This window comes from Eptatretus burgeri, chromosome 4, assembly GCF_056783735.1.
Source record: "Eptatretus burgeri isolate ZD-2024b chromosome 4, Ebu_testis_v1, whole genome shotgun sequence".
NCBI lineage: Eukaryota > Metazoa > Chordata > Myxini > Myxiniformes > Myxinidae > Eptatretus > Eptatretus burgeri.
This window is the reverse complement of record NC_140964.1, coordinates 109,654,482-109,681,011: the sequence shown is the minus strand read 5'-3', so window position 1 is coordinate 109,681,011 and position 26,530 is coordinate 109,654,482. Positions and strand designations below refer to the sequence as shown.

At 44.3% G+C, this 26,530-nt stretch overlaps 1 protein-coding gene across 8 annotated transcripts in view; it reads right to left on the bottom strand.

Annotated features, from left to right (window-relative positions):
* LOC147028888 (uncharacterized) overlaps positions 1-26,530 on the bottom strand; it is an 80,998-nt gene that overhangs the window by 48,825 nt on the left and 5,643 nt on the right. For 4 of the 8 annotated variants that reach the window (XM_085879697.1, XM_085879700.1, XM_085879701.1 and 1 more), the window contains 2 exons: positions 18,704-18,847; positions 5,902-5,958 (listed from right to left, as the gene is read on the bottom strand). The exons of 1 other annotated variant lie outside the window; for it this stretch is intronic. In XM_085879697.1, the coding sequence (XP_085735823.1) occupies positions 5,902-5,958; positions 18,704-18,847 (201 nt within the window). The remainder of the gene's footprint in view (positions 1-5,901; positions 5,959-18,703; positions 18,848-26,530) is intronic. 3 more of the 8 variants (XM_085879702.1, XM_085879703.1, XM_085879698.1) reach the window with 1 other exon arrangement.

Sequence of the window (26,530 nt, the reverse complement as noted above, 5' to 3'; positions counted from 1 at the left end):
AGGGCGACGGGGCACGAAGCACTCGCTCAGGGCGACGGGGCACGAAGCACTCGCTCAGGGCGACGGGGCACGAAGCACTCGCTCAGGGCGACGGGGCACGATGCACTCGCTCAGGGCGACGGGGCACGATGCACTCGCTAAGGGCGACGGGGCACGAAGCACTCGCTCAGGGCGACGGGGCACGAAGCACTCGCTCAGGGCGACGGGGCACGAAGCACTCGCTCAGGGCGACGGGGCACGAAGCACTCGCTCAGGGCGACGGGGCACGAAGCACTCGCTCAGGGCGACGGGGCACGAAGCACTCGCTCAGGGCGACGGGGCACGAAGCACTCGCTCAGGGCGACGGGGCACGAAGCACTCGCTCAGGGCGACGGGGCACGAAGCACTCGCTCAGGGCGACGGGGCACGAAGCACTCGCTCAGGGCGACGGGGCACGAAGCACTCGCTCAGAGCGGCGGGGCACGAAGCACTCGCTCAGGGCGACGGGGCACGAAGCACTCGCTCAGGGCGACGGGGCACGAAGCACTCGCTCAGGGCGACGGGGCACGAAGCACTCGCTCAGGGCGACGGGGCACGAAGCACTCGCTCAGGGCGACGGGGCACGAAGCACTCGCTCAGGGCGACGGGGCACGAAGCACTCGCTCAGGGCGACGGGGCACGAAGCACTCGCTCAGGGCGACGGGGCACGAAGCACTCGCTCAGGACGACGGGGCACGAAGCACTCGCTCAGGGCGACGGGGCACGAAGCACTCGCTCAGGGCGACGGGGCACGAAGCACTCGCTCAGGGCGACGGGGCACGAAGCACTCGCTCAGGGCGACGGGGCACGAAGCATGAAGCACTCGCTCAGGGCGACGGGGCACGAAGCACGAAGCACTCGCTCAGGGCGACGGGGCACGAAGCACGAAGCACTCGCTCAGGGCGACGGGGCACGAAGCACGGAGCACTCGCTCAGGGCGACGGGGCACGAAGCACGAAGCACTCGCTCAGGGCGACGGGGCACGAAGCACGAAGCACTCGCTCAGGGCGACGGGGCACGAAGAACGAAGCACTCGCTCAGGACGACGGGGCACGAAGCACGAAGCACTCGCTCAGGGCGACGGGGCACGAAGCACGAAGCACTCGCTCAGGGCGACGGGGCACGAAGCACGAAGCACTCGCTCAGGGCGACGGGGCACGAAGCACGAAGCACTCGCTCAGGGCGACGGGGCACGAAGCACTCGCTCAGGGCGACGGGGCACGATGCACGAAGCACTCGCTCAGGGCGACGGGGCACGAAGCACTCGCTCAGGGTGACGGGGCACGAAGCACTCGCTCAGGGCGACGGGGCACGAAGCACTCGCTCAGGGCGACGGGGCACGAAGCACTCGCTCAGGGCGACGGGGCACGAAGCACTCGCTCAGGGCGACGGGGCACGAAGCACTCGCTCAGGGCGACGGGGCACGAAGCACTCGCTCAGGGCGACGGGGGACGAAGCACTCGCTCAGGGCGACGGGGCACGAAGCACTCGCTCAGGGCGACGGGGCACGAAGCACTCGCTCAGGGCGACGGGGCACGAAGCACTCGCTCAGGGCGACGGGGCACGAAGCATGAAGCACTCGCTCAGGGCGACGGGGCACGAAGCACGAAGCACTCGCTCAGGGCGACGGGGCACGAAGCACGAAGCACTCGCTCAGGGCGACGGGGCACGAAGCACGGAGCACTCGCTCAGGGTGACGGGGCACGAAGCACGAAGCACTCGCTCAGGGCGACGGGGCACGAAGCACGAAGCACTCGCTCAGGGCGACGGGGCACGAAGAACGAAGCACTCGCTCAGGACGACGGGGCACGAAGCACGAAGCACTCGCTCAGGGCGACGGGGCACGAAGCACGAAGCACTCGCTCAGGGCGACGGGGCACGAAGCACGAAGCACTCGCTCAGGGCGACGGGGCACGAAGCACTCGCTCAGGGCGACGGGGCACGATGCACGAAGCACTCGCTCAGGGCGACGGGGCACGAAGCACTCGCTCAGGGTGACGGGGCACGAAGCACTCGCTCAGGGCAACGGGGCACGAAGCACTCGCTCAGGGCGACGGGGCACGAAGCACTCGCTCGCTCAAGCACTCCGTTTTTCATCAGATTTGCTTTGATCCCCTGTGGAGCACCTCGTGAAACCTCCAAAAATATAGACACAAATCTGGCAGACACTATGGATAACCAGTCACTCTGGGGGACAGGTCGTGAGGTCAAGCAGTGAATGCATTAAATCATATCGCTCAATGAAGCTGGTTAATTTTGGCACATTCTGAAATCTTTTGTTCACTCAATATAATTCTCCAAAACAGGAGAAAATATAAATTTAATGCTTTGGTAATTAAAGATTTTCTTGTGTATATATGGAGGAGGGACCATTGCTTGCTTGCTTAAAATTAAAATTTGCTTGCTTGAGGAGGGCTTGCTTAAAATAATAGGTATTTTGGCTTGCTTGCTGAAAGTGAATAGGTTTTCAGCTAAGTTATGAGACTCGTTATTTCTTTCAATTATCAGATTTCGACACTTACTTAGACCGGACGATATCCGATCCTCAAAGCCAAAATAATAGTTCAATGATACACTTTAACTCGTCCATGAGAGTAGATCCTGGAAAATTGCATCATATAATGCATGAAATCGCTCCAAGCTCCTAATTTGAAAGCTTTCATACTGACAAAAGTGATATACACAGTGATTCGTAGCTATGATGAACAGGCATTCGATAATACGAGTGAAGAAAGCGAAAAAGGAAACGATCGTCAAGAAATTGTTGCGGCCTGTTCCAAGTCCGAGCATGGTTGAGCAGGCGAAAAACACATGGCGGCTTCAGACCCCAGGGAGATTACCTAGGATACGCCTGATTAGGATATAATTAAATATGGCCATTAATTATCTTCAAAAAGGGTGTTTTAATTAACCCAAACACCCAATTTTCACTCTCGCACTTCCTAGGAGTTTTCTTAGTATGCATGCAGTTTCATGGTTATGGAGTGGACACTGTGACACACGCACACACGCACGCACACACACAAAAAAGTCATATGACTGATTAAAGTGTCTTTCAATCAATGGGGAAAAAATATTTTCAAATCAAAAAATATAAAAACTGGAGCAGGAATTCTTAACCTGGGGGAAATTTTCGGATTTCAGGAAAAAAAAATTTTTTGGGTTGAACAATTTTCAAACTATTTGTTACGTTGAATACGTTGTCCGAATACGCTTCCCAAGCGATGAAAAATTAGCGGAACAAAAATTCACTGGAAATTTACGTGCTTATTTGGCAACACTATAAAAGAAAATATCGTACTACGACAGTCAACATGACAGATTTTATGAATGCTAATGTTAAAATAATATAAGACTGTTAATGGTATGCAATAAATTGTGTATCAATATTTTTATGAAAATATTTATTGTAATAATTTTTTTATTAATTTAGTGTTGATAATGTGGTGGGGGGAAATATCATTATTCGCAGCCATTTCAAAGGGGGAAACAATACTAAAAAAGGTTAAGAAACCCTGAACTAGAGAATGCATAGAACACCTGACAACACACAGTCTTGAGAAAAAGTTAATGGGAAGGGTCTTTTAAACACTTGCTTTGCATTTCTGAGCATGATCTACATTTCCTACAATCTGCAATTTATCTGTAAATCTCGATATTCCCACAAGTTGCGAGGGCGAGCAGCACATTTAATTGGTCAAGATGGCATACAATGGCATAACATTTTGTCCACGTACTACTAAACTGGGGTATTTTGAAAGTGGCAAGAAGGCAATTTGTGTTGTCCAGTGTTCAAGTATATCATTCAAGCGAAATACAATAAAGGTTTTGAAGGCTGTATTAAAAGAAGTAAAACGTTTTTCTGAAGTTTACCGCTGTTGATGCACCGTCTTTTACACCACCTTATTTGACACGTAAAATTAGTTATTCACGCCTGTTGTTTGTGTCCTTTATAACATCCCTAAAATAGCATGTTTCCTGTTTGGAATTATTTTCTTTCACTGCCAGACAGGTAAAGACAAAAAAAAAAATTACATTACTCCTCTCTGCGTATGTGCACTCGGGTGTGTGCGAGATTCCATACAATTTGCCAAATTCAGAGCCAACGTATTGTAAACTGCAGGTTCAAGTTTGGATGATGTTCTGGTATTCAACATATAAAATTCAGCTGAGATCAAGTAAGTCCTCGATCATAGACTGAAGTGACTAATAAACAGACCGACAAACAAAGTGAGCCAATTGATTAACCCTGCTTTTCGCTTCGCATGTGTCACATAAAAAGCATCAATAACATAGAGTCACATATGAACCCATTATTGACAATGAAACGGAATGTATTTCCATCATTCAAAAGTTAAATGAAAACACATTTCAATCCACTTTCTTTAAATATAAAAACCCCATTATTTTGGTGATTTGATTGTTATCATAAGTGTCTGCTTGTAGAGTAAGCCAGAGAAAATATAACGCCAGATGGTTCCACAAATAATCTATATATATTGACAATGGTAGGGCAATCCACCTGGCTATTCACAACAGTAGCAAAACCAAGAGTGGTTTCAAAAGATTAAATAAAGCCACAACGATCCCAGTCGCCAAAGGCAGATAGTTGTTTGCAAAGACACTTATTCAGATGAAAGAAATAAGTCAATAATTCTATGCATATCCAAAGTTCTTGATTGGCTATTTTACAGTGGTGCTCCTTCAACTATGGCACAATAAAATAAGAGAATGCGGTGAATGCTTCTTGCCATAGTATGTTGTAAAACATGCTAGATATGGAGAATCTGTAATGGCACGTGCTGGAATTGGCATACTAGGAAGGATGTACCACCACGTAAACCACATCGGCACCCTCACTGCTGCTCAGTACCGAAATGAGAGCCTCCATCCAATGGAGACCTCATGGTGACATCATATTTTCCGAGCTCCATTTTTGTAATGACAATGAATGTCCACATAGAGCAAGCGTCATCACTGCTCATCTTAAACACAAATCAAACTAGAAGGGCACTCGGAAGAACGCATCCCTCCTCCCTATAAAGCCTGATCCACGAGAACATATCGGGCCCAATAGATTTTGGAAATATCATGCTATGTATCGTTTTTATCGGATCCGGATCTGGATTCGGATCTTCACCAAAATCGAATCAGTTCGTCCTTGACACACACCCAATATGTCCACCAAGTTTCATCCGAATTTGTCCACAACTTTTTAAGATATTGTACTCCATATCATTTTTGGCCCTATCTCTCCAAAAATTATTGAAGCCAGATCCGGATCTTCACCAAAATCTAATCAGTTCATCCTTGTCACACACCCAACATGTCCACAAAATTTCATCCGGATCCGTCGACAACGTTTTGAGATATCCTGTGCACAAAGAAAGACAGACAGACACAGAGGGGTGAAAACATAACCTCCTCCACCTTCGGTGACAAAGTTAATGAAGGAATGGCCAGGAAGATCTCCTTAACTGAATACTAATGGAGATGTGAGGGATAAGATACAAAAGAATGAGAGTGGTTCATAAAGTGAAACCCAGGTTATATCCTGTCCTGATCACACATGAGCACTCTGGCAGCAAATTGTTTTAAAGTTTATTTAAATTTTTTTAATCTTCACAAAACTTTAGGTCAGACTTAACAATGCAATTTGGCATCAGCTTAAATTATGGCTTTGTGAACTCCAGTATTTTGTCATTTTGCAGTTTTCCACAGGTTTAACTACATATTGACATGATAATCATTCAGACATTTTGATCCTGAGTAAAAGTTGAGTGGTGTTACATTGTACTTTGGATTCTTCTTTTGTGGATGAAACTTTTATGAGTCACCATTTAATAGTCACCATAACAATAAAAGTGCTGTATTATTACTAACCTTGGGTACCAGACAACCCCCAATCTTCAGATTCTACTTTCACAATCTTCAAAGTGCCTGTCAGTAAATACACACAGAAACATAAAAAAACACACACACATGCTCGCAGACATCCAAAGACAAGCCGACAAGTGCGCACCTAAATGCACAAGGCCATAAGAACATGTAAACACATGCACAAAACCACTGTTCCGGCGAATCGCAGTTTGGACGTTGCATTGCAAAATGGACCTATTTTGCATGGGGTGTTTATTTGGCTATCATACCTGGTAGCATTTATATTACCTAATATATTATCATGCCTCGTCTTGGCTTAATGGTTCGGTGGTGGGCTTGGGATCCTTGGATCCTGAATTCAAATCCCATTTGGCTGTTGAATTAATACCAGGTGGGGTTGACTCTGCCTGTCATCCTTCCGAGGTCGGCAAAATGAGTGCCAGCTTGCTGGTGTCCTGCGTCAGAGTGGCGACCTGTCTAGGATTGTGCCCAATAGCCACAGAGACTGCTTAGGCAGCACCAATGTTCTGCACATGGTATAGTCCCAATGGATGGATGGATATATTATCACACAATCATTAGCCTGTGGGTTTGAACACTGACAAAAGCCCAAGCTCCAACTGACTTTTTTTTGTGCTTGTCCCTTGCCATTCAACAAAAAGTAGTCATAACATAATATTGTATACTGAACAGTACTTGTAAACACATACTGTGCATACATACCGATACACATACAAACATACATCCATATTTCGTAAAATATAGCAATACAATGTAATTTATGCAAGTAAAATAATTTTAAAACTGTCCACACATTTGTGTTTTCTAATTTAAACAGTAATGTGGTTTTTCAATTCCTGTCGCTGCTCACTCACGCAAACCTTCACTTGGCGAACATGGCGAGTGTGCCAAACATCCCTCACTCAACACGAGATCTCTCTTCCTTTCCTTTTTGTTTATTCACTTGCTAGTTGAGCCCAATTGTTACCTGAATAACCCACTGTCAATTTAACCTTGCTCTTATACGAGCCTTGCTCTTGGCGAGAAAAAAAAACAAACAAGATGGAGCTTAAACATGCAACATAGAAGTAGGACAAGGAATATAGGAGACATCAGTGTAGTTTTACATGTGTTACAAGGATATAGGTTGACAACGGACAAATCAACACAGTAGGCAATGTCATACATGGGATGAGCTGCTATAAAAAAAAATGTCACAACAAAAGTGAAATGTTAAAAGATTTTCGTGATGGTCATACACAAGAAGATTGTGATGTCATATTGTGGCATCGTAATGTGGTGTCATTCCAACCTTATTTGGTTGGGTTTTTTTTGAGATTTCATCCATTTTTACGATTTTTTTTTCTTGTATTTGCAAATTTTAAAGTAATAAAATGCTCAATGTTTTACATATTTTGTTATGGATTAAATACATCTTAATCTTAATAAATGTTATGTTATTAAATTTGGCTTGTGGTACACTCTACCCCCCCCCCAATCCTGGCGTTTGGTTCAGTCCATAATGTGGATTACCGCATATGCGGAAATGTCTTAATATTGTTAAAAAAAAATAATAATATAATGCTTAATAGTTTAACCTATTTTATTTTGGGATGGATTAAATCTATCTATACTCGAGTAGCTCATGGTGGTTTTGTATGCACTTGTATGTCCAGAGCTAAACTCTTCAAAAATCATCTAATTGAAGGTCATTGACCAATTTTTGGTTGGTAACACATTTGCCACCGACGGCGAAATAGGTGAAATGGCCACGCCCCTTTGTAAGCGAAGTACTACCACCCGCCATCACTGTATCTCCAGAACCGTTGGACCGAGAAGGTTATGTGACCACTCAAAATGTTCGGAATGGCCACATTATGGGGGGGTCAGTAATACATTTCCATGTCCAAAAGTCAATGGTTTTTAAGATATTTGCCAAAAACTGATTTCAACATGTTACGGACTTCAATTATTCATAATTGTTCCTTCTTCTTTTGTTCAATAACTTGACTCCTTAAGATACTAGGTGGGCAATAATCTGCATTAAAAATATTACAATTAACCATATTATTTCTTTGTTGTAGGAGGCACTAGGTGTTCAAGTGTTAAAGAGTTCTCTGATGGCAAGTAATTCTACCTTGGATCCCTGCTTGCTGTTACTCTAACATAGTATGATTTCATTATAGTTTAATTATGCACATTAAAATCATCTGAACAAAGTTTTTGAATAATAACTGCGTCATCTTCAATTAATTACGCAAAAATATTTTTTACAGGAAACTTTAGTGGTTTCAAGGTCAGCAGCCGAAGGGGTTTTTGATGGAACTTCATGCGTTATATGCAACACTGCTTCAGGAAAAACATTAACAAGTAAATTTCAGATGTAATAGCATCAGAACCCTATTTGGCCAACTGATGAACAATACTTCCCTTACCTCACAATGTCTATGGATGAAAAAGTGTGTACTTATGTGTGCATACAATGCCATGCTTGTAAAAATTAAATCTTTGGTACCTTTGGAACACAGGTAGATGGATCCTATTATTCAGCATCAACAATCCATTCAGCACTGGGATCAGACTTCACAAAATCTCTACTGGAGCTGATATACCCCAGGAGGTTGTTGACGGATTACTTGAATGCCTGGAAACTGGTGAGAAGAGTTATCAAGGGTTTGTTGAGACCAGATTTCAGAATAAGGAGAAACACCGACATGACACAATACCTACTAACCGCAAGACTGTTTTTGTGAAGCATGCTTCTACACCGTCCACAGCGAAGAAATCGATGGCAAAAAAAGATGCTGCAGAAACAATTAGTTACATTGATTATGCCAGAGAAAGAGGGTACAGCATGCTCGATCTCCTGAAGTATGAATTGACCAGCACATCCCAGTTCCTCACCACTGAATGTAAAGATGGCATCAGATTGAAGAAGCCTGATAGAGCCTCCTTATCAAGAGAACTAGTCAATCAACTTCCAGAGGAGAAAAGGAATGTCAAATGTGATGCTCAGATGACAATAGTGGACTTCATCGCACTTGTGCGAAAACTACCAATGAAAAAGATGGGCCTTGACACATTTGGGCAATTGGCTGAGAGTCTTTCCAACAGCATTCTTGCTGAAGGTTCTGAGTCCACAAGAATAGACATTATTTTTGATGTTTATCAAAAAACATCAATCAAGCAAATGGAACGTGCACAGAGAAGTTCTTCTGAAGAAATCACTATCACCATTAGGTCTGACAATCAGAAACTCCCTGTCGATCTTGATATGTTCTGGAGCTCAATGTTGAACAAAGTAAGGTTGCAGGAGTACATCTTCAAGTGGATCCTGCAGAATGTTGTGTCAGAAAAGGAAATTATCTTTGGAGGAGTATATGGGGGTGAATGTAGGAAACTGTTTGCTGGCACTGAAACACAGATCGCAGAGTTCTCAAGCAACCAAGAAGAAGCCGATGACAGAATCATGTTCCATATTAATGATGGTGTTGTGAAACACGGGGTTCAATCAGTCTTGGTTGACTCACCTGACACAGATGTCTTTGTCAACCTCATCTTCCACTTCAAGAAAACCTGGCAACTACAAAAGCTGTTTGTAAAGCTTGGTAACTGGAAAAACAAGAAAACTGTACCAGTCCACCTGTTAGTTGATAAACTGGACAACAATTTGGTGTCGTGTCTCCCAGCCATTCATGCACTTAGCGGGTGTGACAGTCCCAGCAAGGTGGGTCCAAAACTGTCTGGCATGAAAGCATCCATGGATCTCTCCCTACTGGAAGGGTTTGGTGTAGAGGAACTGTCACCACAGATAAGTAATGCTGAAAAATTCCTTGTGTCTGGATTAAAGAAGACCGACTGTTCCACATTCGATGAGTATCGTTGGGAGCAGTACCACAACTCCAAGAAAGAGCTCAACTTCAACCAGCTTGTGTGCTGTTCTTCAACGCTACGAGAACACATAAAGCGAGCATATCTGCAGTGTAAGATGTGGTTACAAGCTCCAAATCCTGCAGTCACCAAACCAGATCCACACCAGAATGGTTATAAAGCAACAGATGTTGGAATTACACCTGTGATACTACCAGTACCGTGCAGGCCCGATGACCTGCCCCCTCCATGCAAATGTCCAACATCATGTATGAGTACCAAGACGTGCACTTGCAGAGGAATGAACATAAAATGTGTGGTGTTTTGTGGCTGAAGTAAAGGCAAAAAGTGTAGAAATCCACATTATTAAACTCTAAAATATGGACAATGTGCAAAATTACAACAGGTAATATAATAAAGGGTCAGAAAGTAGTGCGTACCATGCTGAAATCAGTTTTTGGCAAATATCTTAAAAACCATTGACTTTTGGACATGGAAATGTATTACTGACCCCCCATAATGTGGCCATTCCGAACATTTTTAGTGGTCACACAACCTTCTCGGTCCAACGGTTCTGGAGATACAGTTATGGCGGGTGGTAGTACCTCGCTTAAAAAGGGGCGTGGCCATTTCACCTATTTCGCCGTCAGTGGCAAATGTGTTACCAACCAAAAATTGTTCAATGACCTTCAATTAGATGATTTGTGAAGAGTTTAGCTCTGGACATACAAGTGCATACAAAACCACCATGAGCTACTAGAGTACTATGTTATTAAATTGTTTTAAAACTTGTTTCCGTTGATTTGGGGTTGGATATGTATCGCTTTTGTAATGGTTCGGTCCAGTGTCCATTCCCCCCCCCTCCCACGATCCTGGCCTGGTTTGTGTGAGTTCACATTTATGTTCGATTTGTTTTCCAAATAAAACGATCAATGTTTTATACATTTTTAAATTTTGGGTCACGTGCACTAGCCCAGAGACAAAGTAACTTCCTCACATTGGAATCACCACCATGGTTTCCGCAGTTATTGAGTTATGTTGAGCTCCAGTTTTACATCGTTTTTAGAAGGGAAGAAGCGGAAGTACAAATTGGCGATTTAGCAATCTCTCGTTGTGGTACTTTAGCGATTTATTCTGGCAACTTTTAAAATCTTTGTAGTTCAGAAAACGCTCGAGAATAAAAGATATGGCTTTTAAATGCTTACAACTTCACTATATCGTAGTTTATAAGCACATCATTGTGTACACATTTGAATGGGTGGCCATTTTGTTTCCCATATCATCCCTCAATATGGAGTACTACCATACTCCATGATAGCTTGAGTAAATGTACAAATACAAATGTGAAAGAATATTTTGTAAATCCTTTAAATCCCAGTAATTGAATATTTTGAGCCATCCCCACTGCTCTCGAAGCAATTTTGCCTTTCGGGCAATAACTTGATATATAACAACAGGGATTGAGCAGAGCCATGTGTATCTGGCTTTATGGTAGTTGCAGGATCATTAGTCTATCCAAGCCCTTTTATCGAAGCCAAGATACACTTTCAAGCCAAGCCAAGGGACACATTTATCCTGCAATGGATTAAAATAAGCAAGAGAGGAGTGGGGAGAAGGCACGAGACAATGGGGGGTGGGGGAGATGGAGGCTCGATGTGATTCAACTTCAGACCAGTGAGCTTACTTACAATTACAAATGAAGTCATCATTGCTGCTGTTGGCAAATCTTTCCTATTTTTAAATGACACGATCTCTGACCATCAGGTTAGATTCTGTCCCAGTCACTCAACTCTGGTCATGCTACTCCTCTTTCAGTAATGGTTTGAGGCCTGAAATCTCAATCAAAAGGTCATGACCATCTCTTTGGATACATATTCGGCATTTAATGAAGTCTGGAATCCTGCTTTGCTTTCCAAGCTCCCTGCCTATGGCAGAGAAAGCTGCCTTCATTCCTAAATTTCTGACTTTCTCCACTCAGGCAGCTGATGTGTTACTATCAATGGAACTCTCTCCTCCCCTATTCTCGTGGAAGCTGGAGTTCCCCAAGGCAGTATATTGGGCCCAGTCTTGTTCCTAATCTACATAAATGATGTCTCAGATACTCTGAAAAACCCGTCATCCCCTTTTGCAAACTCCACTTTGTGTCGTGCAGTACCCCTATCTCACTGCTCAGCAAACTGAAACTGCGCCTCTCTTTCGCTCTGCTTATCTGGAATTGATTACACTGAACAACAAATTTCAAAAAAATTTTTTTACTGGAGATGTGTAAAGTGATTAAGACTAATTTGGGTACGCTGATTTCAAAAATCATAACCGTTTTGCTGTATCACGTCAGGATTTTCAGGAACAGAAATATTCCCATTGCCTAGAAGTCAGGATTTCAATGAAATTTACATATGTCTTTAACATGTCTATTTCGTACAATTGTTGTTAACTTGTGTTATATTTCTTTCTTTCAGATAAAGATGAGTAGGCGTTCCTGTACCAATCATCCTGACAACTTCTGTTATGTCTGTGGTCGGTATACCAAAAAAGATCAACAGCGAAGTATATCTACAGCAGTGAAAATGAAGGCCGCCTACTTTCACTACTTCGGGTGTAAGGTGGGGGACCAAGAACAGAGCTGGGCACCACACATCTGCTGCACAAGCTGTCACACAACCTTGACTCAGTGGTTGGTGGGCAAGCGCGCGAGCATGCCATTTGCGGTGCCCATGATATGGCGTGAGCCGCAGAATCATCATGATGATTGTTATTTCTGCTGCACAAGCATCGCCGGCTTCAACAAGAAGAATAAAGGTCACATCAAGTACGCTGACTGCGTCTCTGCTTGTAAACCTGTGCCTCATGATGACGAGAACCCCGTTCCAACACCTCCAGCTGATCAGAACATAGCTGTAAGCAGTGGTGAAGAGGATGGTGATGATGAACCTTTTGAACCCGACACTCAAGAATCACACCTTCTGAACCAGGGAGACTTAAATGATCTTGTAAGAGATCTCTCACTGTCAAAGGCGAAGGCAGAGCTGCTTGGATCAAGGCTGCAGCAGTGGAATCTACTTGAACCTAACACCAAGATATCCTTGTTCAGAGCACGTCACAGAGACATGGCTGAGTTCTTTGAGATGGAAGACACGATGACATTCTGCAGTGACATCAACGGTCTGTTGAAAGAACTTGGGTGTGATCACGATCCTGCAGACTGGCGCCTCTTCATCGACTCGGGGAAGAACAGCTTGAAGGCTGTTTTGCTCCACAATGGCAACGAGAAACCATCAGTCCCACTGGCTCACGCGTTCGGCATGACAGAGACCTATGAGACTATGCGGCAGTTGCTTGATTCCATCAAGTACAATGACTTCAACTGGCACATCTGCGGAGACTTGAAAGTGGTGGCGCTGTTGTTAGGGCTGCAGTCAGGCTACACAAAATACACGTGCTTCCTTTGTCTCTGGGATAGCAGAGACGACAAGAATCACTGGACGAAGAAAGATTGGGAAGAGCGAAAAGAGCATGTACCTGGTCGACACAACGTGAAGCATGTCGCCCTTGTCGACCCAGCCAAGGTTTTCCTTCCACCACTCCACATAAAGCTCGGCTTGATGAAAAGTTTTGTATGGGCAATGGATCTGAATGGGCGTGGGTTTTTATACCTCAAGGAAAAGTTTGGCAACACCTTGTCGGAGGCCAAGATCAAGGCTGGTGTCTTTGTTGGACCGCAAATCCGACAGATTATGAAGGACGAAGCTTTTCCGACAACTCTAAACCCCAAAGAGCTGGCAGCGTGGAGGAGCTTCAAAGCTGTGACGGACAACTTCTTGGGGAACGAGCGCGCGGACAACTATGAAGAAATAGTGCAGCAGCTGCTGGAGTCCTTCAGGAAACTTGGCTGCAGGATGTCCCTGAAAATCCATTTCCTACACCAGCACCTGAACTTCTTCCCTGACAACTTGGGAGCAGTCTCGGACGAGCACGGCGAGCGATTCCACCAAGAGATTTCACTCATGGAGACGCGTTACCAAGGGCGGCACAACCCGAACATGATGGGCGATTTCTGCTGGTTCCTGCATCGTGAAACTGACAAAGAGCAGCACAAACGCAAAGCCAAATGCCTAAAGCATTTTTAATTACATTCTAGTGGAGTTTTTCTGTAATTTCTATAATTTTGAAGCATTCATGATGAAATAAATGAATAAATGAATTTTTGTAAATTTCATTGAAATCCTGACTTCTAGGCAATGGGAATATTTCTGTTACTGAAAATCCTGACGTGATACAGCAAAACGGTTATGATTTTTGAAATCAGCGTACCCAAATTAGTCTAAATCACTTTACACATCTCCAGTAAAAAATTTTTGTTGTTCAGTGTTATATGCTGGTCTGATAAATGGAAGATGCGTTCAATCCTGGAAAATATCACTGGCGCTCTCAAATAAACTATTCCTCCAGAAGGATCTTTCTACTTCCATAGACACTGGAAGAGGTTCAGTTCCTTGAACCTGTCAGCCTCACCATCAACCATGACCTCTCCTGGGCCAGCCACATAGCAAAGCCTGCTTCCAAAGCAGCCACAAACTAGGCATCCTCTGTCGATCCAAATCAAATCTTTTGTTGGATGTTCAGAGCTACTCACAGTGTACAAGACCTTTGTCCGTAACTCAATGGTGTGCTGCTCTCCCCTATGGGCTGACACCACAGCATCACATCCGTCTCTCAAAAATCCTGTGGAATATGAGGCTCTCAATATTATTGGAATCTCCCATGATGCAACTGAAGCACAAGGTCTGTTGTTTACACATCACAGGAACTCTGCCTGACACCAATGTGACTATGTTGAGAAACGTTTTTCAAACGATGATGTACACCCTAAACCATGACAGACACACACAGCTCGGAAAGGGTATTACCCAACAAAATATTTGAATTTACTCAATTTATCGTGTGCAAATAGCAGCAAATCGCCTCACTTCATCTCTAATCAATCTAGTATGCATCTTATTAAATGGAGAGCCATATTCCATGTGTAATGCTTCATTTATAAATATAAACATTTATACAAGAACAGACCTCCTCAAACATTTTTAAATGCTTCCTGACAATTTCAATGCTTCCTGTTTTAGAGTAAATTGCTCCAAGCTGAGATAATTTACTCTTCACCTCGGTCCATAGCTTACAAAAGGAAAGGGGAAATTTTCTCCCTATAATGATGTCAGTAGTGGTGGGCATGGTTTTGACAAAACAATAAGTGTGAGTGGTCTATCAGAGCCCATTTTAATTCCGATTAAAGGTCCGATGTAATTCAAAAGTTTCTGGTTATTTATATATTAACTTGACCTTCCAAGTGAAGAAATCACCCATGTTTTGGTTCACGAGTCAGTAAGTGACCACTATATTCGTTATGGGTGTGTGTCTGTCTGTCTGTCTGTCCCGAGCATAGCTCCGTGGGTTTTGATCCAATCTTGATAAAATTAGGGTGCAACGTTTGTATCATGATGTAGTTGTTTTTTTTTCCCGAGAATGGGTGTGCTGCGCCCATTATGGGCGGAGCCACACCCAAAAAAAACGTGTTTTTAGGGGGTAGCCGGTTTCAAGTTACATCTTGTCCGGGGGGGAGGGGGGGGTTTGTCGAATCTGGCAGGGGTTTCAGTATTTGGTTAGCCCAATGGCACCTGCATAGCCCCACGGAACTAGATTTTTCATTTTCGTCCCAAGGTCAAGGTCACAAGGTCACGAACTTCGAAAATGTCAAAAAAAAAAAAAATCAATAAATTGGGCATCGAGCTCCTAGGGTTTTCAACTGTTTCGAATAAAAGTTGGTATGCCAGTAGTGCTCTTCGAGTACGACAACTTTCATCATTTACGTCTTTCCCGATTCCCACCAGTTTGCCCGTGGCGTCCCCTCGAAGGTCAAAAAATAAAAAAGGTGAACTGTGTACATTGCTCGTGAACCATCGCCGTCTCCAGACTTGTCTTTTTTTAAATCAACAATGGGATAATTAGACCAATATTTTGAACATTTGTAGTGTTTTTCACAACTTGCTATGCCCCGCCCCTCAAAAAAGTGGAGTTCAGCAAACCGCAGGTCACGTGACCGTTGACGTCATCTCCAGAACGCGACTCGCTCCGAGTCGATTGATGAGATGTCGCGCGCCATATAAAGTACGTACAAATGCATTGTGCACATGTGTTTGCTATCTCACTAATTGTCTTAATTCCTGTGATTGTTTCGCGGAAGTTAAGAGTTTTAGCCTTACTTTCGAAAATGCCTGCAAGATGTATCGTAACAGGATGCAGCAATACAACCAAAGACGGTGTAAGCCTTCATGTATTCCCGAAAGATGAGAATCTTCGGAGAATATGGACATCTAAAGTGAAGCTGACGAGGGGAAACTGGAAAGGCCCCAGCAACACGAGCGTCATTTGCAGCGCCCACTTCGAAGACAGTGACTTTGATCATGGGCTCTATTCGCTGTTCAATTTGAAGAAGTTGAGGAGGCTGAAACCTGATGCAGTACCATCATCAAAAGCAATGTCGTCCGATAAATCCGTCGTCCATCCGACGAGTCCGATAAATCTGACGTGCTGTAGCTTTCTTTTATTAATCTCTTTTCTTCATTGTTTTCTCTTGGCACTACATGACGACAGTAGGAATAAAATAAATAAAGATGCAACAGAATGTCAGATTTATCGGACTACTCTAGACAATTGTGTCGCAAGGTGCGTTCTGCACACAAGTTTTCATCGTATCCGGACAGCAAGATTGCTTCGTTTTATGCGCGGAGAGATACGGCCGATGACATGGGATGGCCTTGCTTGAGATTCATTCGCCACGGAGCAACATGCCCGCTGCGCTGCGCTGGTCACGTCACCTCACTAAAATATTTCTGATATCGAGCACTATGCAAGTAGAATTTACATTATTGAATTACGAATAGGATTTAGTCAAACCAGTTGTTATTGCCAAGTCTTCCTTCAATGTCCTCCCGATCATCATGAACGCCAGGAATTTCATCACCAGTTTCCTCTGCTTGTCCTGCTTCGGGCTCAAACTGGTAAGGCCGTATTCCATTTCCAGCTGCCTGAACTTCACCTCCCGCGACTACGTTATCCGACAATTTTCCATCTGATTCAGACCAAAATCCTTCATTTCTCTCATGCTCACTGTTGCGACCAGACAAATCAAAGTCCAGGTCATCCATTATTCAAAACCAAATGTTTGATTTTTTTAAAGCAGAAATGAACGAAGCGTTTGAGTCGATCAATCGAATGTGGAAACATATGGAAAGCCAATACAATCACGTAGATCACCAACCTGAGTAATTTGCGTGCAGCCTTTGTTGTTCTGGAGATGACGTCATGTGGGTTACGTGTCGTTCAGTAGAATTCGGCAGAATTTTTAGGGGTGTTCCCTAAGAGGTTTGTTTTTTTAATTTTACATATTACAGAACGAGTATTGTGAAAAAACATTGTCAGATTAGAAATCACGATGAAAAACTTCTATAGGACATATATATATATATATATATATATATATATATATATATATATATATATATATATATATATATATATATATATATATATATATATATATATATATATATATGTATATATTAGGGTGGTCCAAAAAGTCGAAAAAAATAGAATGTTGCTCCACAAGCTTAAAATTATTCCACTATGATTCAATAGTGTGCATAAAAAATGTAAGTCGATCGGAGGTGATTTAGAGGTCGCTCCATATGATGACTTTTAGTTTTACGATTGGTACAATTAGTTTCATGATAAATCTTGTTTTAGGTCATATTTTCGAAATGGTAGTGAATTCAATGTCGGTGCAGTCATTTCTTAGAGTAAATCAACCCCATCGAGTTCGAAAATGCACTCCGTTTCCACCTCGGACATCCAGAAGTACCCGTAATCGTACCTGACCATACCCTAATTTATTCAAGTCATGAGACGAAAAGTCGTCATATGGAGCGACCAAATCACCTCCGATCAAGCTAAAAAAAATTATGCACATTATTGGATCACATTAGAATAATTTTAAGCTTGTGGAGCAACATTCTATTTTTTTCGACTTTTTTGGACCACCCTAATATATATATATATATATATATATATATATATATATATATATATATATATATATATATATATATATATATATATATATATATATATATATATATATATATATATATGCAATTTCAGTACTTTTGAGTGACATAGGACCTATAAAGTGCTTTTCAGCACTTTCCACAAGAGATTAAATCGACATACATGTATGTTAACTTTGAAAAATATTTTCTGCATTTCTCACAAGGTTATTTTCCATGACAGTTGCTTAAGGTTATTAAATAGACAAACTTGTACAGTTTAATCAGTTTTCATTAATGCCACTATCCAGACAATGAAACAAGGTAGTGGGGCAACTTCACTAAATATAGCATAACAATTGTGCATTTTGTGAGGAAAGCACCAAATTTGGCACACTAGTAGCCTATCATATTATGAACAGATTTGGATATTGGGCCATCTCAAATTCAGCCGCTGATGGCTGTGGCAGCCATTTTCCAATGCCATCAAATTTTGAGATGGCCCAATATCCAAATCTATTCAAAATATGATAGGCTACTTGTGTGCCAAATTTGGTGCTTCCCTCACACAATGCACAATTGTTATGCTAAGTTGCCCCAACTAAGGTCCAAATGGTAGTAAAACAAGGTTTTGTTTCTTCTCAAGCCAGTTTCCAAAAAGAAAAATCTAAAATTTGGAGCAAATCTTCTGACAACACAGCTGGAACTCTTTTGACTTTGTAAGGTGCAACAATCATTTTCTCACAGATAAATAAAGTTCTAATCATGACTTTTCAATAGAAAAATAAAATAAAATACATATTACATCAACATTCCATCATGAAACTGTTAGTTCTCACCAGAACCAGTCGTAGAAACGCCCTGACTGATGCTGGTAATCCGCGCAGCCTTTTCCCGAATCCCACTGCCCGTGATGACACCACAAGCTTCTGCAACACTTGAATGTAGATGAGATTGTTCTTGCAACTTTACATCCATCTTATCTGCAAAACAGCCTGGGCATGGATGCTGTTCGAAAAGCACGTTCCCCCAAAGTGTCCCCATCGCCCGGCCACGTTTTCTATTTAAATGTTACTTCAACCAAATTAACAAACAAACGGTTTTTTTTTAATCCACTCTTTAGTGTCGTATTAAATTTGTTCTATTATCAGAGAACACTTTTGTAGAATAGAATAATATTTAAAATGATTTTTTGAAATCTGTACGCGTACTGTACGAAACATGCTCGATGGCAGACGGACCAGTGCTCGCTCGTGACACCTTATTATCATACAGAGCAGGACATGAATGGCACACATCTTGTTCTGGTCTGTGCATGGGTTAATCCTAACATCTTACCATCAGTAAGATGCCCCCACCCTGCACCCCAGGGTCTATAAAGGACAGGTGGCGAGGCCGTCCGTAGTTCCGGTTTTGGTGTCTTGCGCATCGCTGTCGGCTCGTCCCGTTCTCTGCCCGGCCTGGATCGATCTCTCCACCCATCTGCTAACTCCGCCTTCTTCACCCGCCCGTCTTCGCAGACTCGCTCTTGACTCCGCCTCCTCCTGGATTTAATTATATCGGCATCCTCTTTTCCCTCCATTTGATACTTATACCTATATTCTTTTTCATTCCAAACCTACATCGAATTATGATATCCAATAGTTCCCCTCAATTCCTGACACAGACTGGGGTTGTCCCCATGCATACGATAGCAGAATCGGGCGAACAAGAGCGTTGACCATGTGAGTTATGGCGGATCCGCGCGTACTGTACGAAACATGCTCTATGGCAGACGGACCAGTGCTTAGCTCGTGACACATTATCATGCAGAGCAGGACATAAATGGCACACATCTTGTTCTGGTCTGTGCATGGGTTAATCCTAACATCTTACCGTCAGTAAGATGCTCCCACCCTGCACCCCAGGGTCTATAAAGGACGAGTGGCGAGGCCGTCCGTAGTTCCGGTTTTGGCGTCTTGTCCATCGCTGTCGGCTCGTCCCGTTCTCTGCCCGGCCTGGATCAATCTCTCCACCCGTGTGCTAACTCAGCCTTCTTCACCCGCCCGTCTTCGCCGACTCGCTCTTGACTCCGCCTCCTCCTGGATTTAATTTTATCGGCAACTTCTTTTCCCTCCATTTCTCCAACTGATAATTATACCTATATTCTTTTTCATTCCAAACTGACATCGAATTATGATATCCGATCGTTCCCCTCAATTCCTGACACAGACTGGGGTTGTCCCCACGCACACGATAGCAGAAACGGGCGAACGCGAGCGCTGACCACGTGGGCCATGGCGAATCCGTGTGTACTGTACGAAAAATGCTCGATGGCAGACGGACCAGTGCTTAGCTCGTGACACCTTATTATCATGCAGAGCAGGACATGAATGGCACACATCTTGTTCTGGTCTGTGCATGGGATAATCCTAACATCTTACCGTCAGTAAGATGCCCCCACCCTGCACCCCAGGGTCTAGAAAGGACAGGTGGCGAGGCCGTCCGTAGTTCCGGTTTTGGTGTCTTGCCCATTGCTGTCGGCTCGTCCTGTTCTCTGCCCGGCCTGGATCGACCTCTCCACCCATCTGCTAACTCCGCCTTCTACACCCGCCCGTCTTCGCCGACTCGCTCGACTCCGCCTCCTCCACCTGCCCGTCTTCGCCGACTCCACCTCCCGCCCATCTTCGCCGACTCCGCCTCTGCCTCCTCATCCTCAGCCCACCTTCGCCGACTCGCTCCCGACTCAGACTCCGCCTTCCCCACCCATTCGGCTCCAGACTCCGCCTTCCCCACCCATTCGGCTCCCAACTCCGCCTTCCCCACCCATTCGGCTCCCCAAAACTTCTCCACCTAAAACGTATTGGTGGCGCGATCGGGCAATCATGCAAGGTATTGAGAGACCGTTATCCTCATCTCCTCTCCTCCTTTTTCACTTCATTAACTCCTCATCGGTGTGTGTGTGTGTGTGTGTGTGTGTGTGTGTGTGTGTGTGTGTGTGTGTGTGTGTGTGTGTGTGTGTGTGTGTGTGTGTGTGTGTGTGTGTGTGTGTGTGTGTGTGTGTGTGTGTGTGTGTGGGTGTGTGGGTGTGTGTGTGTGTGTGTGTGTGTGTGTGTGTGTGTGTCCTGGCACCTGTCCTCGTTTAAGTTAAGATTGTGCAATAATTATATCCGGAAAACTCTGCTCTGTGTCTGCTTTTGGGGCATTCCATGTCAAGTGTACACACCCTCACGACACTAATACCTCATTTAGGCCCCCGCTCCCCAGCCAAACCGATGGTCCCGATTTTTTTCATGTGAGAATATCTCTTCATATACTTCAACACCTCAGCATAAATGAAAATGGGATCTCAATGGGTTCAAGTGTGATGATGGTTTTATTGTTCGGGTACTCGGGTGCTGGACACACAATACGCCACAATACATAGCACAATATTTGAACACAAGATTTCCAATACACTATATCAGTATATTGTACATAAATTTTCCACATGCACATGCATGTGGAAAATTTATGTACAATATACTGATAGTGTATTGGAAATCTTGCGTTCAAATATCGTGCTATGTATTGTGGCGTATTGTGTGTCCAGCACCCGAGTCCCCCAACATAAATCTTTGCCATGCGTGAACCCATTGGATCCCATTTTCATTTATGCCCGAGGTCGGCAACCTGCGGCCCGTGAGCTCCTCTCGTGCGGCCCGCAGCGCCTTGTCCGGATTTCCATTAGGTGTGGCCCGCGAAACATTTTTCTGAACCGACGGCAAATTTAACATATGTGGACATATGATTCTTCCACATATATCACAGTCTCTGTACGTCACAATAAATTATTTTCGCTTCTAGTCCACTTAACTTGGTCTTAAATATTTTTTCGTTGTTGTTTCAGATGGCTGAAGGTACCCTCACTATGAAGAAGAGGAAACTGTTAGACGAGAGCCGCTCCTTCAAAAAGGAATGGGAAGCGTTCTTCCTCTTCGAGCGCAAGGGAAAGGCTTTGTGTATCATCTGCCACGAGACCGTCGCCGTCATGAAGGTGTGCAACGTGAAGCGTCACGTCACTTCACTTCGGTGCACCCCAAGCAAGCTGCGTTGCCTGACGACAAGAAGAAGGCAGAGTTCGGGCGTCTGAGTGCCCAGCTGGAGAAGCAGAGTGCCTTCATGAAGAGGAGCGTCTCTGACGCAAGCGGCTGCTCAGAGCAACACTCGGGCCAGCTACCGTGTTTCACACCTTGTGGCCACCAACCTCAAACCGTTTACCGAAGGTGAATTCCTCAAGGAGTGCATGATGGCCGTGGTTGAGGACGTGTGTCCTGACAAGTCGAGAGTGTTTGCGGCCATCAGCCTGTCTGCCAGGAGCTTGACCCGCCGCATAGAGGAGATGGCCGCCGATGTCTGGGGCACCCTGAAGGACATGTGTCAGTCCGCTCGCTTCTTCTCCATTACCTTGGACGAGTCGACTGACATCAAGGACACGGCTCAGCTTGCCATCTTCTTCCACGGCGGCAGGGACGACTTCATCATCTTTGAGGAGTTCATCCCACTCATCCCACTCAGCGGTACCACCACTGGCGCCGACGTGTGCAAGGCAGTCACAGACTGGCTGAAGGAGGCCGACCTCGACCTCGAATGCAATACTCATGACGTTGTCTCAATCCACCTCTTCCAAAGAATGCTCATTGAACACTTGAAATCTAGCTTTGGAAATGTAAAGAAACGTTACTATTTCTCAGATGGTTGCGCTGGCCAATATAAGAATTGCAAAGCCTTCATAAACCTGTGTCGTCACAAATCAGAGTATGGTATTGACGCAGAATGGCATTTTTTTGCCACAAGTCATGGCAAGGGCCCTTCAGATGGCGTTGGAGGTACAGTCAAACGAGAAGCAACACGTGAGAGCCTGCGTAGACCTTACGACAGTCAAATTATTTCACCAAAAGATCTTTTCGCCTTTGCTGAAAACGGTTTGAATGAAATGAAGTTCTGTTACGGGATCCAAGAGGTGTATGACGACGACGAAGAACGAAATCTGGAAGGTTAAAAATGGCCAAAACCATAGCTGGAACTCAAAAACTTCATGCTTTCATCCCTATTTCTGAAACTGCTCTTCAAGTACGCGAATTCAGCCTTAGCGAGGAACACCGTATCGAGTCAGCTATTTCAAAATCTACACCAACTTTTAACGGGAAACTCAGGTTATGTCACAGTGCACTATGATGGAAAATGGTGGCTTGCCTGCATCATGGAAGCCTTTCAGGACACTCATGAAGTGAAAGTGAATTTTCTTCATCCAAACGGGCCCGCAAATAGTTTCTTTTTTCCTGACATTGAAGATCACTGCATTTTAGACATTTCTAATATACTCCTTTCCGACGAACCAAAAACTGCTACAGGAAGAACCGACATGATCAGTAAAAAAGAAACACAGCTGTCAAATAAAACATTGGTTGGCAAAAAGATCTTGACTATAATATGGTAGGAAAAACTCTTGCTCGTACTAGTATCACTTCAAGTTCCTGCATGTGCATGTGGAAAATTTATGTGCAATATACTAATATAGTGTATTGGAAATATTGTGTTCAAATATTGTGCTATGTCTTGTGGCGTATTGTGTGTCCAGCACCCGAGTCCCCGAACAATAAAACCATCATCACACTTGAACCCATTGAGATCCCATTTTCATTTATGCTGAGGTGTTGGAGTATATGAAGGGGTATTCTCACACGAAAAAAAATCGGGACCATCGGTTTGGCTGGGGAGCGGGGGCCCAAGGTCAAAGGGCGCCACAAACTATAACTTTTTGAATTACTGCTTCGGAGTGATTTTACTTGGCGAGATTCGAAAGATCTCGCTTTTACGAGCATTTTGATACCAAGATCAGCCAAATTCGACCACTACAACCTGCGATATGGCCTCTGGAAGATTGTGGGGCAGCTGGGGGCACCCAAATTTGGGGGGGGGGGCTAAAATTGGCCCCGATGGGCCCACAGGTCTAAAAGTTGGTATTTTGAGTTTTTTCACCCAAGTGAATAAATGACCAACATATGGGGAGAAAATGAGGTATTAGTGTCGGGAGGGTGTGTACACTTGATATGGAATGCCCCCAATCTGCTGTGCATAGATACTCCTTCATTCCCTATCCCTTCTCCTGTTCAACATTCCCAAACTGAATTTTCACTGCATGAAATGTTTCTTCTTTTAAAAGCTCTTAATGTTTGAAAAAATAAAAATAAAAAAACCGATTCAAAAAATGTATTTTAAAATGTCTTACTCCCCTTACGACTCCATCAGCACCAACCAATTCATTCTTCTTTGTCATCAAAATCTCTTCCTCAGGTATATTTCCAAAAAACCTTATTCACTCCTAAACACATAGTTCATCCAAACTCCTCTCTAACCTACAGCCATATTTTTGTCCGTGCATTGAAGGGAAAACATTATTACCACCCCACATGAAGTCTGTTACCATGTATCCAATTTGGGAATCCTGAGAAGTCAATTTTACAGAGGTTATGTGCACATGACAATCAATTCCCCTTCACATCCGTTAATGGTGTCAAACCCCTCCATGTCAGTACCGTTCCTGCCCCCCCCTCCAACCATCTGCTTCCCGCTTGTCCCACCCCCCTTCAGATTTCCCCTGCCCTCCCCTCCCCACGGTTTCTCCTCCACCTCTCGATTTCTCCCCACCACGCACTCTCCCATCTTCACCCATACCTCCCCCTCAGCTTCCCCCAACCCCCAATCCTGCACCCTCCCAGTCACCCCCTCACCACTCTCTCTCCTTTCCACATTCCAGCTCCTTCTCCCCCCCCCCCCATCTCCAACTGTGTGGACCTCAAACATCTGAGGCCTCCGCTCCAACCTGAAAGATCTCCAGATCCAGGCCACTGCAGATAAACCAGACATCATCTCTTTGACTGAATCCTTATATCCACAGAATGTCCCCGACTCCTTAATGTCTCTACCTGGGTATTGTATCCTTCGGTTTGATCGACCTGAACCATGTCTTAGCAGCGGAGTCGCACTGTACATCAATAACTCCATTCCTCACTTTCTGTACACGACTCTTACACCTCCCAAACCCCAGGAGTACCTCTGGCTGCGACTTCCCTTCCACTCCCTCCCACCTCATGTTTGTCTGTGTATTGTACCATCCTCCAAATGATGATGACTCCAACTACATCTCCCTCTCAGACAACATGGTCGAACTTTTAACCACGAATCCAAACTCTCTCTTCTTCATATATGTGGCGATTTCAAATATCACCATGCAAATTGGCTGGGTGTTCGTACCTCTCTCACGAGCCATGGCACGTCTGAAAAAGGACTGTGGAAACTCCATGGGACTGACTCAATCTGTAAAGTTTCCTCCCTGGATTTTTGTCAATGGAAAATCCTCCCTTCTTAATTTGGTTATGACCAACTTCCCCACCAATCTCTCGTGGTCTTCCTTTGCTCCAATTGCTTCATCGAATCATGTGCTTGTGAAGGTCAACATTTCTCTAGCCATTCTCAGACAACAGCCTCAGTGCCGGAGAGTCTGGCAGTTCACTCAAAAAAAACTGTCAGGAACTGCAAGCAGCCATCGCACTTCAGAACTGGTCTCCTATATCTACCGTGCCTGATATTAACACAGTCTGCAAATTCTTCCATAGAAACCTGCTCTCCCATATGTACAGATTCATCCCATCCCATATTTAGTTATCATAACCATCCTGCCGGCCCTGGTATACCGAATCATGTGGTAAAGCAGTCGCCATGAAACAGCTTGCATTCTCCTACTGGAAGGCAAATCTGACTGATTTAAGGCATCCTCAGATCATTCCACAAAGCCCGCATGCAACAAGTGTGTGTCCAATCTCACTAGAGCCAGATAACATCATCTCTCCACCCTCAATATTGAACTTTCAAACTTGTCTCCCTCCTCTAAAACTTGGTGGCACATTGTTAAATCTGTCTCTGGAGTACGCTTCCAACTCCATCCCTTCCCTCACTTCAAATGGCACCAAAGCTGAATCCATTCGTGAGAAGCCCAAATGCTTCAAGTCTGTGTGCGCTTCCAAATTGTGTGTCCCCAATCCTTCGCTCTCTGTACCCACCAAACCCAGTCGCACCCAACCGCTCATGGACTCTACGTTTTTCGCACATGAGAAGGTGGAGAATTTTCTGGCATCCATCAACTCTGATTCTGCAACTGGAACGAACGGAAATAATTTATTTATTTGCCTTTAAACCTTTATTGAAATTGAATAATATACTTGAACACTGTAAAACAAAAATCACCTTCATAATACTGTACTTTCAAGAACCATGCTATATAATTGATATAGTGTACAGTATAGGAATGAGAGGGCGTGGCATGTAGGAGGGTGAAGAAGAGGCCTCCAATATGGCTGTGGTGATGCTGATTGATGTTGTGTTCCATGGCGATCAATAAAGCCTCTATCTCCTAAACAGCAACAATACTTTTGGATTTTTCCTTAACGATGTTTAAACCATTATTTTCTTAAAATTGAAGTATTGAACTTCGTTTTACTTGAACACTTAGTGAGGCCACACCGAGAATATTGTGTGCAGTTTTGGTCACCAAAACTCAGGAAGGACATAGCTGCCATGGAGAGGGTTCAGCGCAGGGCTACCAGATCGATTCTGGGCCTAGCTCGGTTCAGCTATGAGGAGCGGCT